This window comes from Centruroides vittatus, unplaced genomic scaffold (assembly GCF_030686945.1).
Source record: "Centruroides vittatus isolate TY-2023 unplaced genomic scaffold, ASM3068694v2 contig_862, whole genome shotgun sequence".
In the NCBI taxonomy this organism is placed as follows: domain Eukaryota; kingdom Metazoa; phylum Arthropoda; class Arachnida; order Scorpiones; family Buthidae; genus Centruroides; species Centruroides vittatus.
Window position 1 is genome coordinate 976467 of NW_027122562.1, and position 18738 is coordinate 995204.

At 30.7% G+C, this 18738-nt stretch overlaps 2 protein-coding genes across 4 annotated transcripts in view; one reads left to right on the plus strand and one right to left on the minus strand.

Annotated features, from left to right (window-relative positions):
• Nucleotides 1-10740, minus strand: part of LOC136982660 (uncharacterized) — a 21714-nt gene extending 10974 nt beyond the window's left edge. For all 3 annotated transcript variants that reach the window (XM_067279218.1, XM_067279219.1, XM_067279220.1), the window contains exons 1-5: nucleotides 10547-10740; nucleotides 10246-10446; nucleotides 6445-6690; nucleotides 2237-2390; nucleotides 279-514 (exon numbers count right to left, since the gene is read on the minus strand). In XM_067279218.1, the coding sequence (XP_067135319.1) occupies nucleotides 279-514; nucleotides 2237-2390; nucleotides 6445-6690; nucleotides 10246-10446; nucleotides 10547-10731 (1022 nt within the window). In that variant the 5' untranslated portion in view covers nucleotides 10732-10740. The remainder of the gene's footprint in view (nucleotides 1-278; nucleotides 515-2236; nucleotides 2391-6444; nucleotides 6691-10245; nucleotides 10447-10546) is intronic.
• The window catches only part of LOC136982671 (calcyphosin-like protein), a 160302-nt gene that overhangs the window by 114586 nt on the left and 26978 nt on the right, over nucleotides 1-18738 (plus strand). The window lies entirely within an intron of this gene.

The window sequence follows — 18738 nt, forward strand, 5'->3', positions numbered from 1 at the left end:
TAAATCTTTGTATAAATTGGTTTCTTTTCATTTTTAAAATGTACTTTCATAATATTCATGGCACATCTGTCCGTCTTTTGAGGTACACTAATGTTAATAGCTAAGAGTTTTGCAATGAGTAAGTTTCGAATGTTAAACATGTTAATTTAAATATCATTATAACTATGAATTAAATTTTATAAAAAGAAACTTATCAAATATTTTAAAAATAAAATTTAAGTTTTATTTAAAATCATCATCATATACTTTATTTATATAATGAATATTAAAACCCAAACCTTGGTTTGGAAAAGAATTTTCCTAATTCAACTCCTGCAAAATATAAAGATATGTATCCTAGGAGTGAATAAAGTCCTTCTTTATTGGCTTGAAAAATATCATCTCGTTGATCACTGAATAAGTAATTATTCAGCTTGCAACCACTTAACATATATTGATAAATAATTATAATGACTACAGACAGTAATCCACAATTACACCATGGAAAAATTAACATTGTTACTGTACAAACAATCTGAAAAAGAAGCAAATTTTTGTAATTGAAATTTTTAACCAATTCTTTAAAATCAGCATAGAAAATTTATTAAATTATAAAAGGGAAGAAAGAATAACATTATTTTTAGTTAAATGGTAATTTTCATCTAAGAATAGCCTTTAGTTATAGCAATTTTTTAATTTGAAGTCAGTTATGCAGAGGTATATGAGAGAGAGAGAGACAGATAGAACATATGCCATAAGTGTTAAATGAGAAAGGATGCAGTGAGGATTCTATGAACTCTCCTAATAGAAGTGTTCTTAGCATCTCAAGTGCAAATAATAATAAAAATTTGTCAAGAAAAATGTCAAATTTACACTAATATTGATACTGAAACTGTTAAGAAACTGCTATTTTATTCATCATTAGTGAATTTTATTAAAATGTACACAATTAAATATACAAACTACCTTTTGGCATTAATTGATTAATTAATTTAGTTTAATCCAAATGTATGCAAATACTTTCAACATTTGATACAAGAATTCACACCAAATTTAGCTCAAAGAAGATAAAGTAATTAAGTACAAAACTGTTTAAATTAAATACCTCTAAAATATGATTTATAACTTAAAAATCAAAACTAAGAAATTTCAAGTTTTAACAAATAAAAAGCATTTGTAATGTTTCAAATTCAAAGAATTAAAACATATACAGATATATGAAGGAAAAAAATTATTGATATTACATGCCAGAAACATTTCTTAACAGCTGAATAGACAAGTTTAATTTTAAAAATTGCTCTTGCAAGAAATACTTGAGTCTGAAAATCGATTTTATTTATTTTTGAAAAAACTACTTGGAATGAATTTTAGAAGGAAATAAAGATGAATATAGCAATTTTAAAATGTTTTCCTATTAAAATTTATTTCTAAAGTTTTTCTTTTTTGCATTTATTGAACAGAGTTTCACACACAAAAGGAAAATCTATTAACCATTTGATTTTCACAAATAAAATCTGGATATAAAATTATCTGAAATTCACAATTAAGAGATGATACCTAAAATACATAATTATATCTTTAGTATCTTCACATATACATAATATATATAGAGTTGCAAAATTTAAGGAAAATTCTTAAAAATAGACAACACATAAAAGTACATGCAAAGAGAAAAGTTAAAAGACACGTTTATGTATTTCTATTTTTAAGAATTTTTCTTAAATTTTCTAACAAAATTTATTTGTCTTGACAATTTTTTAATCAAATTTATAGATATATTTGGGGATATTTTTTATTTGTGAATTTCAAGTAAATTTTTCATTTTGAATATCATTTGTAATAAGTGTATTTTTTTAAAAAATTGAGTTATCATCAAAGGAAAATTTGTAAACAACATTACACATCCAATCTCAAGATAAATATCAGCTCCAAAATGTGACTTTATCACTCCATGAGAAAAAAACAAATGTGAAGAAACTAAAGATATAATTTTTGATTTTGTTTTCTATTTGTGAATGTTTTAGTTTTTTATTTTATTATGTAAAATACACATTACATTTCTTTTTTGGCTTAAAGAAAAATATATAAATTTTTCAGCTTACTATAACAAAACATACATTCCTGTAACATTTCATTTTTCATTATTAATCTTTAAATTAAATATGGTTTTTGTAATATGCATATGAAATGTATTAATGACTAGTGAAACTTTATCTAGTCATTAGAAAAATTATATATAAAAAGGATAAATACATACTTTTGTCACAGCCAAAGTCATGAAAAAATTCCAATGAACCCCATACTCAGTTACATGTTCATGATAACCAATAAATTTAACAATGAGCATCCTAGTTATTCCTAGTAGAAGAAGTGGCAAACATGATTTTAGTAACTTTCTCAAGTATTCCATTCTGAAAATAAGAAAATATTAAAAATGAAATATTTTTTAATATGATACTTTTCAACTTATGATAATATTCAATTACAATAATAAATTGAAGTTACCATAAGTTGAAAATTTTGTATATAAATAACACTTCAGCCATTGAGAGTATGAGCTGTTCATACAAATCTGAGTATAAATGGCAGTCTGAAGAAAAATTTATATAAAGTTTTTCTTCAAGAATTCTATTCTATTCTGGAATCTGTTCTTTTATACACTGCTCAAAAGTAAAATTGCAACATCACAAAAGAATGCACTTCACTTAACCACATGCACGTTATAGGACTAGTAGAGGTGACAGAGATCTGAAAATAATTAAGTTTGCTTATGCATCTTGTCATGTGGTACCCAATTTCAGGCTGTAAAGATCAGCAGCCAGCTCACACCATAAATGCTATCAGTGATCGTTTGTGGCAGCCAAACTTTCAAAGAAGCATAGAAAATGCCTTGGAGATGATAACAAGCTGAATACCATCAGTTAACAATGAGGGAATGATACCATAACCTGGAGTTGCATGGCCTCAGTTTGTTGACTCATACAGTTGTCATGCACATTGGGCATGACACGAGTACCATGCAGCAATGTGTGACATGATGGATGCAAGTACATACGCAAACATGTCTGTACCCAGTTTCAGGGAAGGAGTGAATCACACCAGTGTACAGCACTGGCAGATTTGCTGAACGACCAATCAGAACCCATTCATCCTGGCACACGATATCCAAAACCGCCTATGCCATCAACAGATGCATCTGTGTCCACCCAAACCACTTGCAACAGGTTGCATGAAGTTGGACTGCACACCTGGCAACCAGCAACTGAGGTGCCATTAACCCCTCAACGTGGGCCGCACGCCTGACGTGGTGTTGTCATCATCACAACTGGATCATTGAATGGCATTGGGTATTGTTTACAGATGAATTCTGCTTCTGTCTGTGAAGAAATGATGGCAGATGTGGCAGTATCCTGGGGAACACTATGTGGCCTTTTTGTCAAGCACCACAGTTTGGGGAAGCATCATATTCAATCAGCAGGTAACCATGGTGTACATTTCCAGTACTCTGACAGCAGACTAGTACATCACATGAATTGTGGGTCCTGTGGTTCAGTCACTAGTGCAGTCTGCACTCAACACAGTATTCCAGCAAGACAATGCCTGACTGCATGTTGCATGGTGAACTCTCACCAGCCTGAATTGAATTCATATCTCTCCTTGGCTGTCAGCCTCACCAGATCTTTTTCCCATTGTACACCTGTGGGACCCCCATCCAATGTGAAGTTTACTGGGACCACTGCCACATATCATAGATGAAATGTGTGCCATAGAGGATACAGCTTGGCAAGGGATACCTTAGGCAACCATTAATCATCTCATTGATAGTATGCCTCACTGTATAGCAGCCTGTATGGACCCGTGGGGGCCATATTCATTACCAAATAAACAGGTGTCTGTTGCATATCTTTGTTTGTTCTTTTAATAATTTTCAATTCTCTGTCACCTCTACTGGTCCTGCAATGTGCATGTGGCTATGTGCATTCCTTTGTGGTGTTGCAATTTCACTTTTGAGAAGTGTAGTACACCCCAATTTTGCAAGCATTTCTTCAATAGAATTGAAAATCATCAAGTCATCAATCCAGAACTTTCAAAGGAGAAAGAAAATGATGATCCAGATTCAGTTCATAATCCAAGTAAATAACTAATTACAAATGTACTAATTGAAGGATAAAATAAATACATATTCATTCCTTTCTAAACTTTAGACAGTTATTTTTTTTATTTTCAGAATGTAGGCCTATCACCACTATTCTATCAATGTAAAAAAATTTGCTTTACATAATTTCACTTTATATGATTAATTGGAAAGTGTTGCATATATATATGTATGCCTTGTATTAATCTTAAAATACATAATTTTTTATAATTTATTCAACATGGGTACTTTTGCTGTTATTTGTTTATTACAAGATTTTATATAATATGTATTAGTATAAATACTCTATTATATTTCTTAACTGAAATTTAGAATAGAATTTCCAGTTGATATAGTTGAACATTTTACGGATATTAAATTTCTAATACATATTAAGTTGTCAATTTTTTCACTAAATTAGTATAAGTTACCTTTTATGTGTTGTGGTAAACTATAAATGTAGTTAATAGTGTGAACATCAGAAAGGATTGAAAAAATAAACTGATTGGACTAAAATTGTTGAAACAGTATGAAAACACTACTTTTTAAAAAAGTAAGGAAAAAAACATTTGTAAGTTGTTCAGGTTTTAAATAAGTGTATAAATTATAATAACTATATAAAAAGTATTTAAGGAAAAATTTTAGTTGTATACAAAAATGTTGTAAGATCTGTGAATATAAGAATGTTGCTGTTCCTTAAATGAAAAATAGGTTTTATTTTTATAAACTGAGTTAAAAATCCTTAAGTTGCAGTACTTGCATTAAACCAAGTTGTACTGATAAGGAGAAATGTATTTATTATTTTTTGAAATTCATTTACAATTAAGAAATTCTCAATAAAGGATATATTAAATATCAAGCTATTGTAAAATTTTTGTTGATTGATGTCTCTATAAAATTCAAGTTTAAAAAAAACTATTGTTTAGATGTTAATCTAAATTATACTTATTTAGTGAAAAAATTGATAAATATACCCAATTGGTTGATTGGAAAAGTAAAATAGTGCAGAGTTTGAAGATCATACATCTGTTTCTGTGTGTATTCTTCTTTAATATTTCACATTAAGTTGTGTAAAGTTATTAGTATATAAATCAAAATTAGATGTCTTAAAAATACAGGAACTTTCCTACTTATTAACATTCAAGTTACAAACTTTCAGACTTATGAACAATTTGACCATATGTCTAAAATTTAAATTTTGCAAGGATTCTGAAGTTCTCTTGCCAGTCATGGGGTGGTGTTGAAGTCAGTCTTTAGCCAATAATAAATAATAAATTTTCTATAAATAATTAATGTGGATGTATTTCTATTGCAAATCATCAATATTTATTTTCATGTGAATTCTGATATTCTATTACTATGGTGAGGTGGCATCAAAGTTGGTAATGTTGGAGCAATGGTTTTTTTCAATATTGTTTGCAACCTTTATAAACTTTTACAATTAGTGCTTCAAAAATTTGTCCAAAATGTAATAATAAATCTAATAGTGATGATAAATGTAAGAAGTATGGCTTTATTACTGTGGAAACTAAACTTGTAAACTAAAAAACAACATACTCTGAACACCTTATAAATATGCAGCCGTGTTTATTAGATACTGACTAACGTTTTCGGTCGTATTTAATGACCTTCTTCAGGAAAGAACATCAAAAAATCGAACACAAAGACACTTTGCAGTAACAAACAAGCGTTTGGAATGTTTTTAAATGAAATTCTGTTCCGAGTATGTTGTTTTGATAAGTTATGCAGTCTACGATGAGTTACTTGTAAACTAAACTAATATTATAAAACTAAGCAAGTTAGATGAAAAGAACTACATTTGAAATACCTGCTACTAAGCAGTAGTGAGCAGGAAAACAAGCATAATGTATTCTATTAAGTACATTGAAGAGTCAAACACTAACATAAGTGATTATTCTGTGTACAAAAGTACATCATAGGTTAGATTTCAACTAATGACAAAACCACAGGAACCTAACTTGTTCAAAAGAGGGAAGTACCTATTAGCTGAAATTAAATATCCTGAAATACAGAAAAATCCAGTTAAATGAAATACTTTCCAGAATTTTTTTAATGCAATTTGTTATATTTATAACAAAAGGAACCAACAATAATATGAATGCCATTAACTCATAAACACTATAATCTGTCTGTTTCTTTGTAATCTTTATATATGATTTTTTTTTGGTATTATTAAATGGTAAAACTAAAATCCTGGAAATGAAAAGTATACAGAATATTTTGTTTTACTACACCTACAAAATTATAAACTGAAATTTAGTATTATAATATATTATAAGTAATCATATATGTATAATGTAATAACTTACTTTTTGTCATAGTTTTTACCTCTTGCATGACCTGAATAAAAAGCATTCACTAATACAAAAATACCAACTCCAGTATCCATTAAACTCCATCCATATATTTCAGTTTTTATTAAGGAACGAGGAAACACTTCAAAATCAACCGCTAAGATACAAATAATGGTTGACAGGAGAAGTTGACAACGAAATTCTTTTAATAAACATTCATGAATTTTTTCTCCTATAACAGAATTCTTTAAAAAAGAAATTCTGAAAATAAAGTTTAAGTATATATTTACTTTATTTAAAAACAAACATTAATTGCTATAATTTTCATTTATTCAAAAATCACTTTTGAATCTGTTAATTATTAATGTTAATTTAACTGCAACATATAAAAATACTTGTTGAAAGTTTAACAAATGGTAATTACATGGTTTCCAAATTAAAATCATATCTCATTTTTCTGAGTTTTTATAGTTTAATCTGAGTTCCAATTTTCTTCCTGATCTAATTTTTTCAATACATGTCACAGGCATATTTTTAATATTTATTTTTGTGGATGGTAAGACGTATAAGTTAGTTTCATATTTATTTAACTTTTGGCATAATAATTTTCCTTCTCCTCCTCTCATCCTCATATGACCATCATTACAACATTTTCTAGTATATAATATGGTATCAATGGAAAATAGAAACTTGTAAAATAATTAGTTGCTGGTAATTAGCTATTCTCTCATGCAAGATATACAATATAATGTGTGTATATATTACACACATTCTATTTTGAATGTTGAAAAATGATGAGATATAATTTTTGATAATGTACACCCACAAGTGCTGTAAATGATTGGGAATAATTTGGATCATTAAGACAGTTATGAATGTATATTTGCTTAATATCAGGTTTCTGTTGGTGTTTATATTTGTATAATCTTTGTAATACAATGTTTTATATAGTGTTTAAATACAGCTGCTAATACAGGGTGGTTATAATTAAAGTTGCCCTACTCAGACCTGTCTAGAGCCTGTTCTCGTGGACATATTTTGATGAAACTTGGTATATATGTTATATGGACAATGGGGAAAAGGAAAATGCAAAAAACTATTTAGTTCGAATTTTTACCACCAGGTGAAAAAATGGCACATGAAGAACAAGAAACACAAAATGAAAACATGCAAAAGGTTTTTATTTACAACATTTGTTCAACATCAGTCACATGTTCAAAACACCTTACAATGCTGTAAGGTGTTTTGAACATGTGACTGATGCAAATGGATTGCATTGTAAGACATTTTTAACATGTAATTGATTCAAATGGATTGCACATTGAACAAATGTTGTGAATAAAAACCTTTCGTGTGTTTTCATTTTGTGTTTCTTGTTCTTCATGTGCCATTTTTCACCTGGTGGTAAAAATTCGAACTAAATAGTCTTTTGCATTTTCCTTTTCCCCATGGTCCATATGACATATATACCAAGTTTCATCAAAATACGTCCACGAGAACAGGCTCTAGACAGGTCTGAGAGGGCAACTTTAATTATAACCACCCTGTATATTCATCTTTAAAAAAAACCTTACTAACAACTCACTGTTAGGAATCTTTACTTGAGAAGTAGGCTAAGGCTACCTGTATTCAGTCAGTAGATTTTTCTCAATTTTTTGTTTTATGTTGTGATAGATAACAGCTTTGAATTGTTAATTACTAGAAAGTCAGTTTAAACTTAATAATAAATAAGAAAAAATATTTTACCATATAATAAAATTAGCATAGTCTAAAACAATCGTCATATCATGAACTGTCAATACAGGCAAGTGCCATATGTGTAGCAACACAAATGTATTGGAGGATGTCTATATGATAGGACTGGGTTCACTGGACTGATTTGACAAATATGTTCTTATCACTTGACATCCTCAACATGTTTGTGCAAAAATCTGAAATAGGCCTACTGTAGTAAAACTGAGCTTTGTGAGAAAGTAATGCACTAACGCATTTTATCCAAAAATTAACCAAAGATTATTTAATTAATTTATGACATGTAGCAATCAATAAAAATAAGAACTGGTTATAGTATTTCATTTAGAAATGTGTAATTTTCCTGATTTCATTTACCTGACTTTCCAGAATTTTGAATCCCTGAATTATAATTATGGGAATACCTCATTTTTAGTGCAGGATTCACTACTATGTAGTTTGCAATATGTACCAGAAGATTCAATTAATACATAATAAATAATTTCATTACAATGTAGTCACTTCCAGCATAACATGCAAAAGTGAATTTATGGCTTTAGTTTTAGAAATAACAGGATCTTTATAATTAAAGTTCCACTTTGAAATGGCCATAAAAAGGAAAACTACTGGACAAAATGTTATCAAACTTGTTAATAGTTTACAGGAAGTCATGGGATTTTACACCCCTAAAAAATAGTTCAAAAACTCAATACAAGTAGGAAATATACAATATTGTTGAACAAAATAAGACACGAAGACATTGGTTGAAAATGTTTTTAGTCATTTCTAAAATGTGCTACAAAGCATGTTCGATGTGGCGTCTACCATTTTCTCAAAGCAAGTTAAATTGCATTACTGTGTTCTTAACAGTAGCTCTTAGCATATCAGGAGGAATATTACAGACATGTCGGCATATCGCATTTTTCAATTTCGCCAAATTGTTCATTTTCAACCAATGTCTTCGTGTCTTATTTCGTTTAATAATATTACATATGGCACCATTTCCCATTGGTGGCGAGTTTTTGAACTATTTTTTTCGGAGGGAAATAAAATCCCATGACTTTCTGTAAACTATTACCAAGTTTTATAACATTTTGTCTAGTAGTTTTCCTTTTATGGCCATTTTAAAGTGGAACTTTAATTATAAAGACCCTGTATATTAACAAACAATGACATGAATAAGTGATATAAATTAAAAATACATTTAAAATAGTATTGATCTGCTTTTATTTTTAATTTATTTTAATAAAAAGTTGCGTGTTCTCTTAAAAAAATGTAGAGAAGTATTTACTTGCATGTAAATAACTATTTATTAATTAAAAACTTTAATGCAAAATGTACTACATACTTCTGGCAGAAATGCTAACAATTTAGATTGAGAAGAATTGCAAAAGTTGCTTACAGCATTCAGTCTAGTTCAGGGGTATGAACTTGTGTCACATATGCCAAAGTAGCATGTTGGAAAGAAATCCTCTGGCATGTAATGTATCATACAATTTTGGTTCCTCACTCAATCATCTCTTTCAATCAGGTTTACATTTATTCTAATTAAAACATATCATTATTTGAAGTCTAAAACTTCAGCATACATAAACATACTTAAGGATAATTATGCTCACCCACTCACCCATCATTACCTACCTATTAACTTTTTTCATGCATATTTTTAAAGGTTTGTTTTTAGCATAATTTTGAATAATAATTCAGGTAAAAACAGGAAAATTTTGAAAGTTTTGTTTCTAACTATATATTTATCTCTAATAATTTTTTAAAAACTGGATCAACAGATCATTTGGCATTTAAATAATATATGTCAATTTTAAACAAAGAAAATATTATCAAATCTTAATTTTAAAAATGGTAAAATTTTATCATATTAATAAAACTAAATTGGTAGTTATGGAAAGAATGCATCACTATGATATATGGTGATGCAGCCTTTCCATAATTATCAATTTAATTGTATGTAAGATATATATTATATGTATCTACATACATAGAAACTATTGACATAATCTTTCCACAACTATCAGTTTAAAATACAGTATATGTTTAGCTTAAAATTTTCAGTAATTTTATAATTACCTTGAGTGATCGTTGTTAATGTCTTCACACATAATATGAATCTTGTCTTTTTCATAAGTTTCATTCATTCTAATATATAATATTAAGCAAAAACAAGTCAGAACTAAACAAATAATTAATGATATAACATAATCATTCCAAATTGTATATGCAAACACAGTAGGAATCACCAAAACCAGAATTTCAACTCCTATTTGACATCTGAAAAAATATGATAATTTTTTGAATCATAAGTTTATTTCACTTTCATTACAAAAATAATGTCATTTATAGTGTATAAAATAACAGTAGTATCTCTTACACTGTATTAAATTGTACTTGTAAAAGCAAAAGATGAAGAAGTAAACTAGAAATTGGCATCACAGAACATAATAACAGGACTTCTCCGGGACTAGTACCATTATTTTGACTGACAAATTCCTCATGCTGTAATTTGTACGATGCATCCATAACGAGACACGAAACACGCTTTGAAAACATAAACATGTGCCCAATCTGAAGTGTTGCCAGACGTAAACAAAATAATATTTGAATTAATGGTAAAATTAAATTTAATCTAATTGTAAGTGATAACTTTTTGAATGTTGTTAGAAATAATAAATAATTTGATATTTTCATCTAAAATATACAACTCTAAAACTTGACAAGGCAGCGTTCTTTTCTGTTACATCACGATATTTCGCTTCGTATGTCGCTTTTCCAATGAAACGACGCATAATTACATTACGATTTCAAATGAAGAATTTAAAGCGTGCAAAAATTAAATTTTAAGGGTTATTTGTTTCTAAAATTTAAAAAAATATTTTTTATTTTTGTATTTAACAACGTAGTTATTTTTTTCTTATATTTAAGAAGAGAATTGTCGTAAATAATAATCCTGTTGGTATGCAAATTAGTCCATCGGTTGGTGATGCCAAGAATTTTCATTATATAGTTTTGGTATAGATGCCAATGTGATTTTTACTAAAACAATATTGCGGTTTTCAAACACACAATTGGCGGTGTGGGATCACCGGGAGATAGACGGAGTCGTACTGTACCTCCTTTTTTCGGCCAACAGGTCGGTGAGACCTGCCCACTGTCTAAGATGGCGGTTGGGTTTGTTACGCGTTACGAGAGTGGAGGAAGAGGATGGGTCCGACGATGGAGCGACGGCGATATTCGAATAATTGACATCGATTGAATAGACAACAACAATTTATTAACAGACTAGAATTAACATCGACATTTATGAGTGATATACATCGCTTCGCCTATTTTTAGGGTACCCGGAGAGAGAGAGTTCACAAGGATTGGGAGATCATACCTCGTCGTTGGAGTGGATGGGTCCTCGTACGGAAATTCGGAAGAGTATTCTAGGCTCGGTCTTTGTCTCCGGCGTCGGCTTCCTTCGGGACGGTCACTGCGTAACGGGACTCGATATGATCGGACGGACACTGCGTACCTGGCCCCCGTTTCCCTCTCTGTTCCCCCTTTTATTTTCCTGGTCACGTTACTCCTCTTTACCAACCACCACATTTTGGATTTAGTTCCTTGTGATTCATTTCTGAATCCGTGGAAAAAGTACAATAAAACATTTTTTTGCTAGATTTTTGTTCCGGCGGGTTCGCATCTTCACAGCGGTGAGTTTTTTACAGATTACAGTTACTTTCTTTTGCTTTAAAGTGTATATAATATAATAATGATTCTTTCAAACTGTTCATAATGAAATAAACATTGGAATAATTAGTTAATGAAATAAATCTGTAATGCACCGCCAAGTGTGCGTTTGAAAACCGAAATATCGTTTTATTAACTTCCCGCCATTGACGTGCATAGACATCCAGACCCGAGATAACTCGGGCAAATTCCATAGCGTTACAAAAAAAACGGTACTTTGGGACCCGAAAAAAAATTTTTTTGTTCTTTGGAATGTTTTCTAAGTCTCCAAATTTTTTGAAAAATTTTTACCCGCGCGAAAAAATTTTATTGCGATTTTAATGAACCTTTAATGACGCGCGATTAACGCTTAATTGTTTTTTATGGGATTTTCTTATGGAACTTCATTCATTGTTCTAAAGTTCTAGTGCGCCGATTTTACTTCGGTAAAGTTATTTAAAGCTATTTTCTGATGTCAAAAACAACATCCAATAGTTTTTTAATTTTTTTATATATACTTTTAATTAAGTCGGGGGGGTCGGAAATATCAATTAAAATCGTAATTTTAAAAAAATGTTTAGAAATATACCGCCATCTAGTATTCACCCTACTTTTTACTCTTTTCCTCCTGAGAGATTCATGAGAATGTCTCGCGAAAGACGACGCCAGCTGTTCTCAAGGTCATCCAGCTGTGTAAACAATGACTCATTGGTGTCAAATTTCGCGGAAAGGCGAGACAAAGGAAATTGTACTTTGAAGCTTTTTCTTCAAAATTAACACATTTCTTTCGTTTTTTTCGTTTTTATTAATTTTAAATTATTTTTAATTATTCTTAATCATTAATTTCAATTAAATGGGATTAACACGGTGAAGAAGGAGTTAAAAATTACATTGGCACCAATACCAAAACTATACACAATGAAAATTCTTGACATTACTATTATAGCATTTTACGTCCCCCATATCACGACTTTCTATAGCGAAATAATTACGAATGTAAAATGTAGTCATTGAATGAAGGTTTGGTTAATGTTACCTATGGTTCCAAAATAGCGGCTCGTCTGTGATTCAAGGGAACAGAAGAAAGAAAACAGTGGGGATGCACGTTCTAACCTAACATAACCTATTCTAATAAATTATCATTTTTATTACCAACCAAATTATTAGAATAGGTTAGGTTAGGTTAGGTTAAAACGTGCATCCCCACTGTTTTCTTTCTTCCGTTCCCTTGAATTAGAGACGATCTGCCATTTTGGAACCATAGGTAACATTAACGGAAGGTTTCATACTTTATTGTGTCTCGTGTACATCTAAGATAAAATGTAATAATTTGAATACGATTGATCTATGCATGCTTATTATTACTTTATTATATTAATTTTTATCGGTGATGAAAGTCAATTGCATGTCTTTGAGAGTTTTTCGACCTGTTTATAATGGCACAATCAAATTACAAGATATGAGGTATATGCAGTATTTTTGTGAATGTAAAATTTCATTAAAATAAATATACAAATTTATGCGACTTCATTTTTTACACTTTCTTAATTCAAAATAGATTTTATTGTGAGTTTACTATACATTATCTGTACATATAAATGAAGATGTTTGTGTTTGTTTGTTCGCTATGTACTCCTATGCCGTTCTATCAATTCGTATGAAACTGTGCAGTTACATTAACACGCTTCTAACTTAGATAATGTCGTACATACCACCCCAAATATTAATTGAATTTCTATATATCAATTAATTTCTGTCTACATTCGATTTTCTCTCTTATGTAGCGCCATCTATTGGCAAAAATTTTAAACATAAATTAAATATAATTGATACAAAAAATTTATAATTAAAAAAAACAAGCATTATATTCATTTATTGCGACAATGATATAGCGCAAAGTAGATTTTGGTGGTTTTCGTTTTAATGTTTGTTGTTCTTAATTTTGCTTGAGCAACCCTGGGCTTATCTGCTAGTTACAAACATATTTGGTAGACGATGGCATAGTGGTTAAGGTGTCTTCCACGCTTTGGGGATCTGGAAACGGAACGAAACGAGGAACGGAATCCAGACAACTCAAAAACCCTAGAAATTTTGGAAGTGGCTCATCTCAGATATACTGGCTGTTGTATAGATTACTTCCTACAGAATTTCGAGACTCTAAGTATATGTCTGAACTCAGGAGACCAAGACGAGTTCAACGATACTCTACTTTTGGGCCGTAGACGAAAAATAAGAAAGTTATCATATTTACGATTTTTCGCCTTTCACAATGCATTCTCAATGCATTTTAGAGTTTTCCACTAGGTGGCGTTCGACTGTTCGTGCTCTGGACGGACTCCTCCCGGAGGGTAGGCGCCGGAAGGCCGCTGAGTGTTTAACGTCACTAATTATTGATTCACGGTCGTTCTTGAACAAAAGAAAAAAATGGAAACGTATACTGAACTACAAGCAGCGCCACCTAGTGGAAAACTCTAAAATGGCGTAGAATGCATTGTGAAAGGCAAGAAATCGTAAATATGATAACTTTCTTATTTTTCGTCTCCGGTTCAAAAGTAGAGTATCGTTGAACTCGTCTCGGTCTCCTGAGTTCAGATATATACTCGGGGTCTCTAAATTCCTTAGGGAGTAATCTATACAACTTTCTATCGGGCCTTATCCATTGTAAGCTAGCCGAATATGGGCTTGATAAAAAAAAAAAAAAGGTTTCTTAGGGTCGAGTTATAAACTCTGTAACGTAACCGTATCCGTAAATGTTTGCTACACTGGATATCTAGAGCAATAGTTATAAGCAGCGCCGGATTAAGCCTCTAGCGGGCCCTAGACAAAATTGAAATTGGGGCCCCATATATAAGTTGCTTGTAAACAAATCTTAAATAATGTCACTTAAAATTTTTATTAATAATAGAGAATACAAACACTAATACAATAATAATTGTACAACGAAAGAGTTTCTGGTACAATGAGAAATGTACAGTAAGACCTCGCTTAACGCGGGGGATGCGTTCCTAGACGACAAAGCGCTAAGCGAAACAGCGTTAAACGAGACCATTTTAATATAGAGTAAATAGGGATAGGGGAACACCCGACCAAAAAAAAGCAATTTTACTACAATTTTAACTTATTTTTATATAAATTTTCGCATAATAATATATGTTAAATAACACATAAACTTGTTTTTTGCGATGAAGTCCTGTAGTTTCATTGGTCGCTTTCTTTTTCTTTCCTTAAGCAAATGTCGGTAGCAGAAGATCGCATCAAGAATGCCTCGTTTTGCTTTGGCACTCCTATCAAAATCTGGATCATTCGCTACAATTTGATCAACGATTTCGGCTATCGTTTCCAAACTTTTCCTAAAGAAATCTGTAGCAAGTTCTTTGGTTCTTCGTCTTCACAATCTCTATTTTCCAGTTCCACACGAATTCCTTGTTCTGCCAGTCCTTGAAAACGTCGTTGGTAAGGCTCTTACCAGAAACCTGTAGTAACTCCCCAATATCCTGCTCGTCTACATATGTATCGATTAAGTTGACAATTTTGTCAACCTAACGATACAGCGATAGACTCTTCTCGATAGCGGCCGGATGGCCGAGCGGTCAAGGTGGCAGCCTACCGCTCTGGGGGACCCGGGATCGAATCCGATCGGGTCGAATAATCCCCAGGAACTTTTCGGGGGGTGGTCCGTTCGGATATGGCGGGCCCCGTCCCTCACCACCCGGTCGCCCTATTGTGGGCCTGGCCGAACCCATAATGGGCCTACTAAAAGAGGCCCTCTTAGTGCCCACAGGGCGGAAAGAGTTAAAAAAAAAAAAGACTCTTCTCGATGCAAATTCTTGGATACCTGCAGCCGTAACTTCTTCCAAGCTCCGTTCATGCATTCATCAGTTAATTCTTGCCAAGAGAAGTCGGTATTTCCTATGGCATCTATGATGATATTTTTTTTCCAAAATTGAACAAAACAAACATAGGTTTAAGGGAAGTACAGCGCTAAGACGAATTGCCACCTTTTGCTGATTGATTCGTGTTTCGGAATAATCGTATTATATATGAATCAATGAAATACCGCGTTAATTTGAATCAGCATAAATTTTGAATGTTTTTTAGGCGTCAATCAGACCGCGTTATATCGAATCAGCGATAAGCGAAGTCTTACTGTATATAATTTTAGCCATTAATCAGCCTTTCAAATATTTAAATTTTTCGTTTTTGGATTTTCATTTCAGAAAATTGATCAATCTAGCCGTTTGAGAGTGTCTGTTTCTTTAGTAAGCATTGTTAAGGACCCTTTCCTGTCCTATTGAATTTCTTAAATAATTTTTAACTCGTTTTAAAACAGAGAAAGATTCTGCACTAAAGCCGGGCCCTAGACATTTGTCTAATTTGTCTATTGGATAATCCGGCCCTGGTTATAAGCTACCGTAAGACCTTTTCCGTATCCTTAAAGCAGCGATTCTCAACCTTCTTAGCTCCGCGAATTATAAGGAATTATAATTCCGCGAAAACCAAAGGAATTATAACAGTAAGCCTTACTATTACTAATTGAATTTTGACTGTAATTATAAATGTAAATTTTAATCTGTTTAGTGAAAATGTTGCCGCTGCTAAGTTACCAGTTGAAATTCAGGACAAACTCGTCGAAATGTCTGCCGACAAAACGCTACAACTGCAATTCATATCTGAAGATTTAAATACGTTTTGGCTTGCTCGTCGACACGAATATGGAAATTTAGTCACAGAAGCATTGAAAATATTAATCCCTTTCGCCACGTCTTACCTCTGTGAAAAGGGTTTTTCGTCTATGGTTGCGCTAAAAACTAAATACAAGAATCGTCTTTTATCACTCGAAAACAATTTGCTTTTGTGTGTTTCTAAAGTAGATCCACGTATAGAGAAAATTTTAAATGAAAAACAAATGCAACCATCACATTAATTTCTGATCTTTACTTGTGTACTTATTGTAAGTAAAATGTTTATAAGTTTATAATAAATGATTTTTTTTCATAAAATGATTTCATTATTGTTTGGCGACCCCCTTTAATATCACCGCGACTCCCAGGTTAAAAAACACTGCCGTAAAGGAACAAACTTTTTTACGGTTTACGAAGCAGTCCGTCGTTAGCATTGCGCAAAATCATCGGCTAATGTTGCCACATCTAATACTATAATTATTTATTCATTTTTCTATTTTTTTATGACCAAAGTAACTCTTATCTTAAAATTTTATATTATTCAGAAACAGCATTGTCGGTCAAAAGTTACGTTTCAACCAATTTGTCAAAGTTTCGTCAGTTGCTTCCGGCACAACTTCCGATTGTGCATCGACTGATGGCAGCTTAGCGCATGCACAGTTGGTCGATTCTCTATATCCCTACCGTAAAAGTTTGATCCATCCAAACTTTTCTTACGGAACACTGTACAGCAATACGGATACGATGCGGAGTTTATAACTTGACTCTTAGTGCCCACAGTTAGGAAAGAGTGAAATTATATATACATATTTGTATAATAAAATGGAACCAATGATAATACAGTAGCATAAAAACAGTTAATTTAAATAAAATACTGTATTTAAATGGCATTGTAATTTTATGGTAGGTTCTCTTCCAAAAAAGAACTGAATGTGTACTTTTTAGGTTTCTATTACTTTATGCTTGTGTGCACTTCGTCTTGTAATATGTACACAAACATTTTAAAACTTATTTTCCAAATAATTGATTTTACAGGATTAGCTTTTTAGGCGTTTTGTCTATAAATTCTTTATATTTTATTTAAAAGCAAGGAAATTTAAAATTGATTGCATCCTATAAATTTCCCAATTAAATCGCCTGTAATCGAGTTTTTTTTTTCACTATGCGTTAATACCTTACCGAAAGGAAGTTCTTTTTATAACATAAAAGTAATTTGCTAAATACTTTTATTTATTCAAGAAATTTAAACATTATAATTAATAATCAATTTTCCATTTTCTTTTCTTTTTTACTTTTAACTATGAACAGACGACGACTTATAAGTTTCCTAATATGCCACCAGTTCATCTGAAATTATATATTAAAAACTTATAAATGTTACATCTAAAAATACGTAAACATAATAATTAAAAGCAGAAAAATATTAAAAATTTATTACAGTTAAATTATATTCTTATTTTTATTCCGGGTTCGCTTCGCTATTGGATTTTTCTTCGCTTTTATCTCCTTCGGCATTAGCCTCCCCTTCAGTCTGATTTATATGATAAGAAGTGATTTTATTTCATGTTTAAATTAAATAGCATCATTAGTCAATAATATACAATATAAACTAGAGTATGCATTACAAAACAGTTTTGTTTACTTTTAGAAAATAAATTCTGCTAATTTAAATATTTATAAAACTTCTGATTCAACTGATTACTACTTTCAGTCTAATATTAAAAACATGCAGTTAAAATGAATTTTTTCAAACTTACTCATTAATAATTAGACAATAGCAAAATTTATATCTATCAGTAGCTAATTAAACAACTTAATTCATATTTTTATTAATTTACAATTCTCGCTTATTGAGTAAATGTAATGATTAAAAAGATTCAATATTCGTGAAGATTTTAGTAAATAATTAATTATTCCTACAAATATTACATAGTGGAAAAAATATTTTAAAATAACTTTCATTATATTGTAAATTTTAACAAATTTTATACTTACATGTACATGTGCATGCTAATTAAAAATAATTAAATGTAGAAATTTTTGCAAAATAAATTTACTGTATAATATTAAAATAACATTTGTTGTGTACAAAATTTTAGTAAATGTTATACTTACGTAGGAGCATTCTAATTAAAAATATTTAAATGTAAAAATCTTTATTAAATAAATTAGT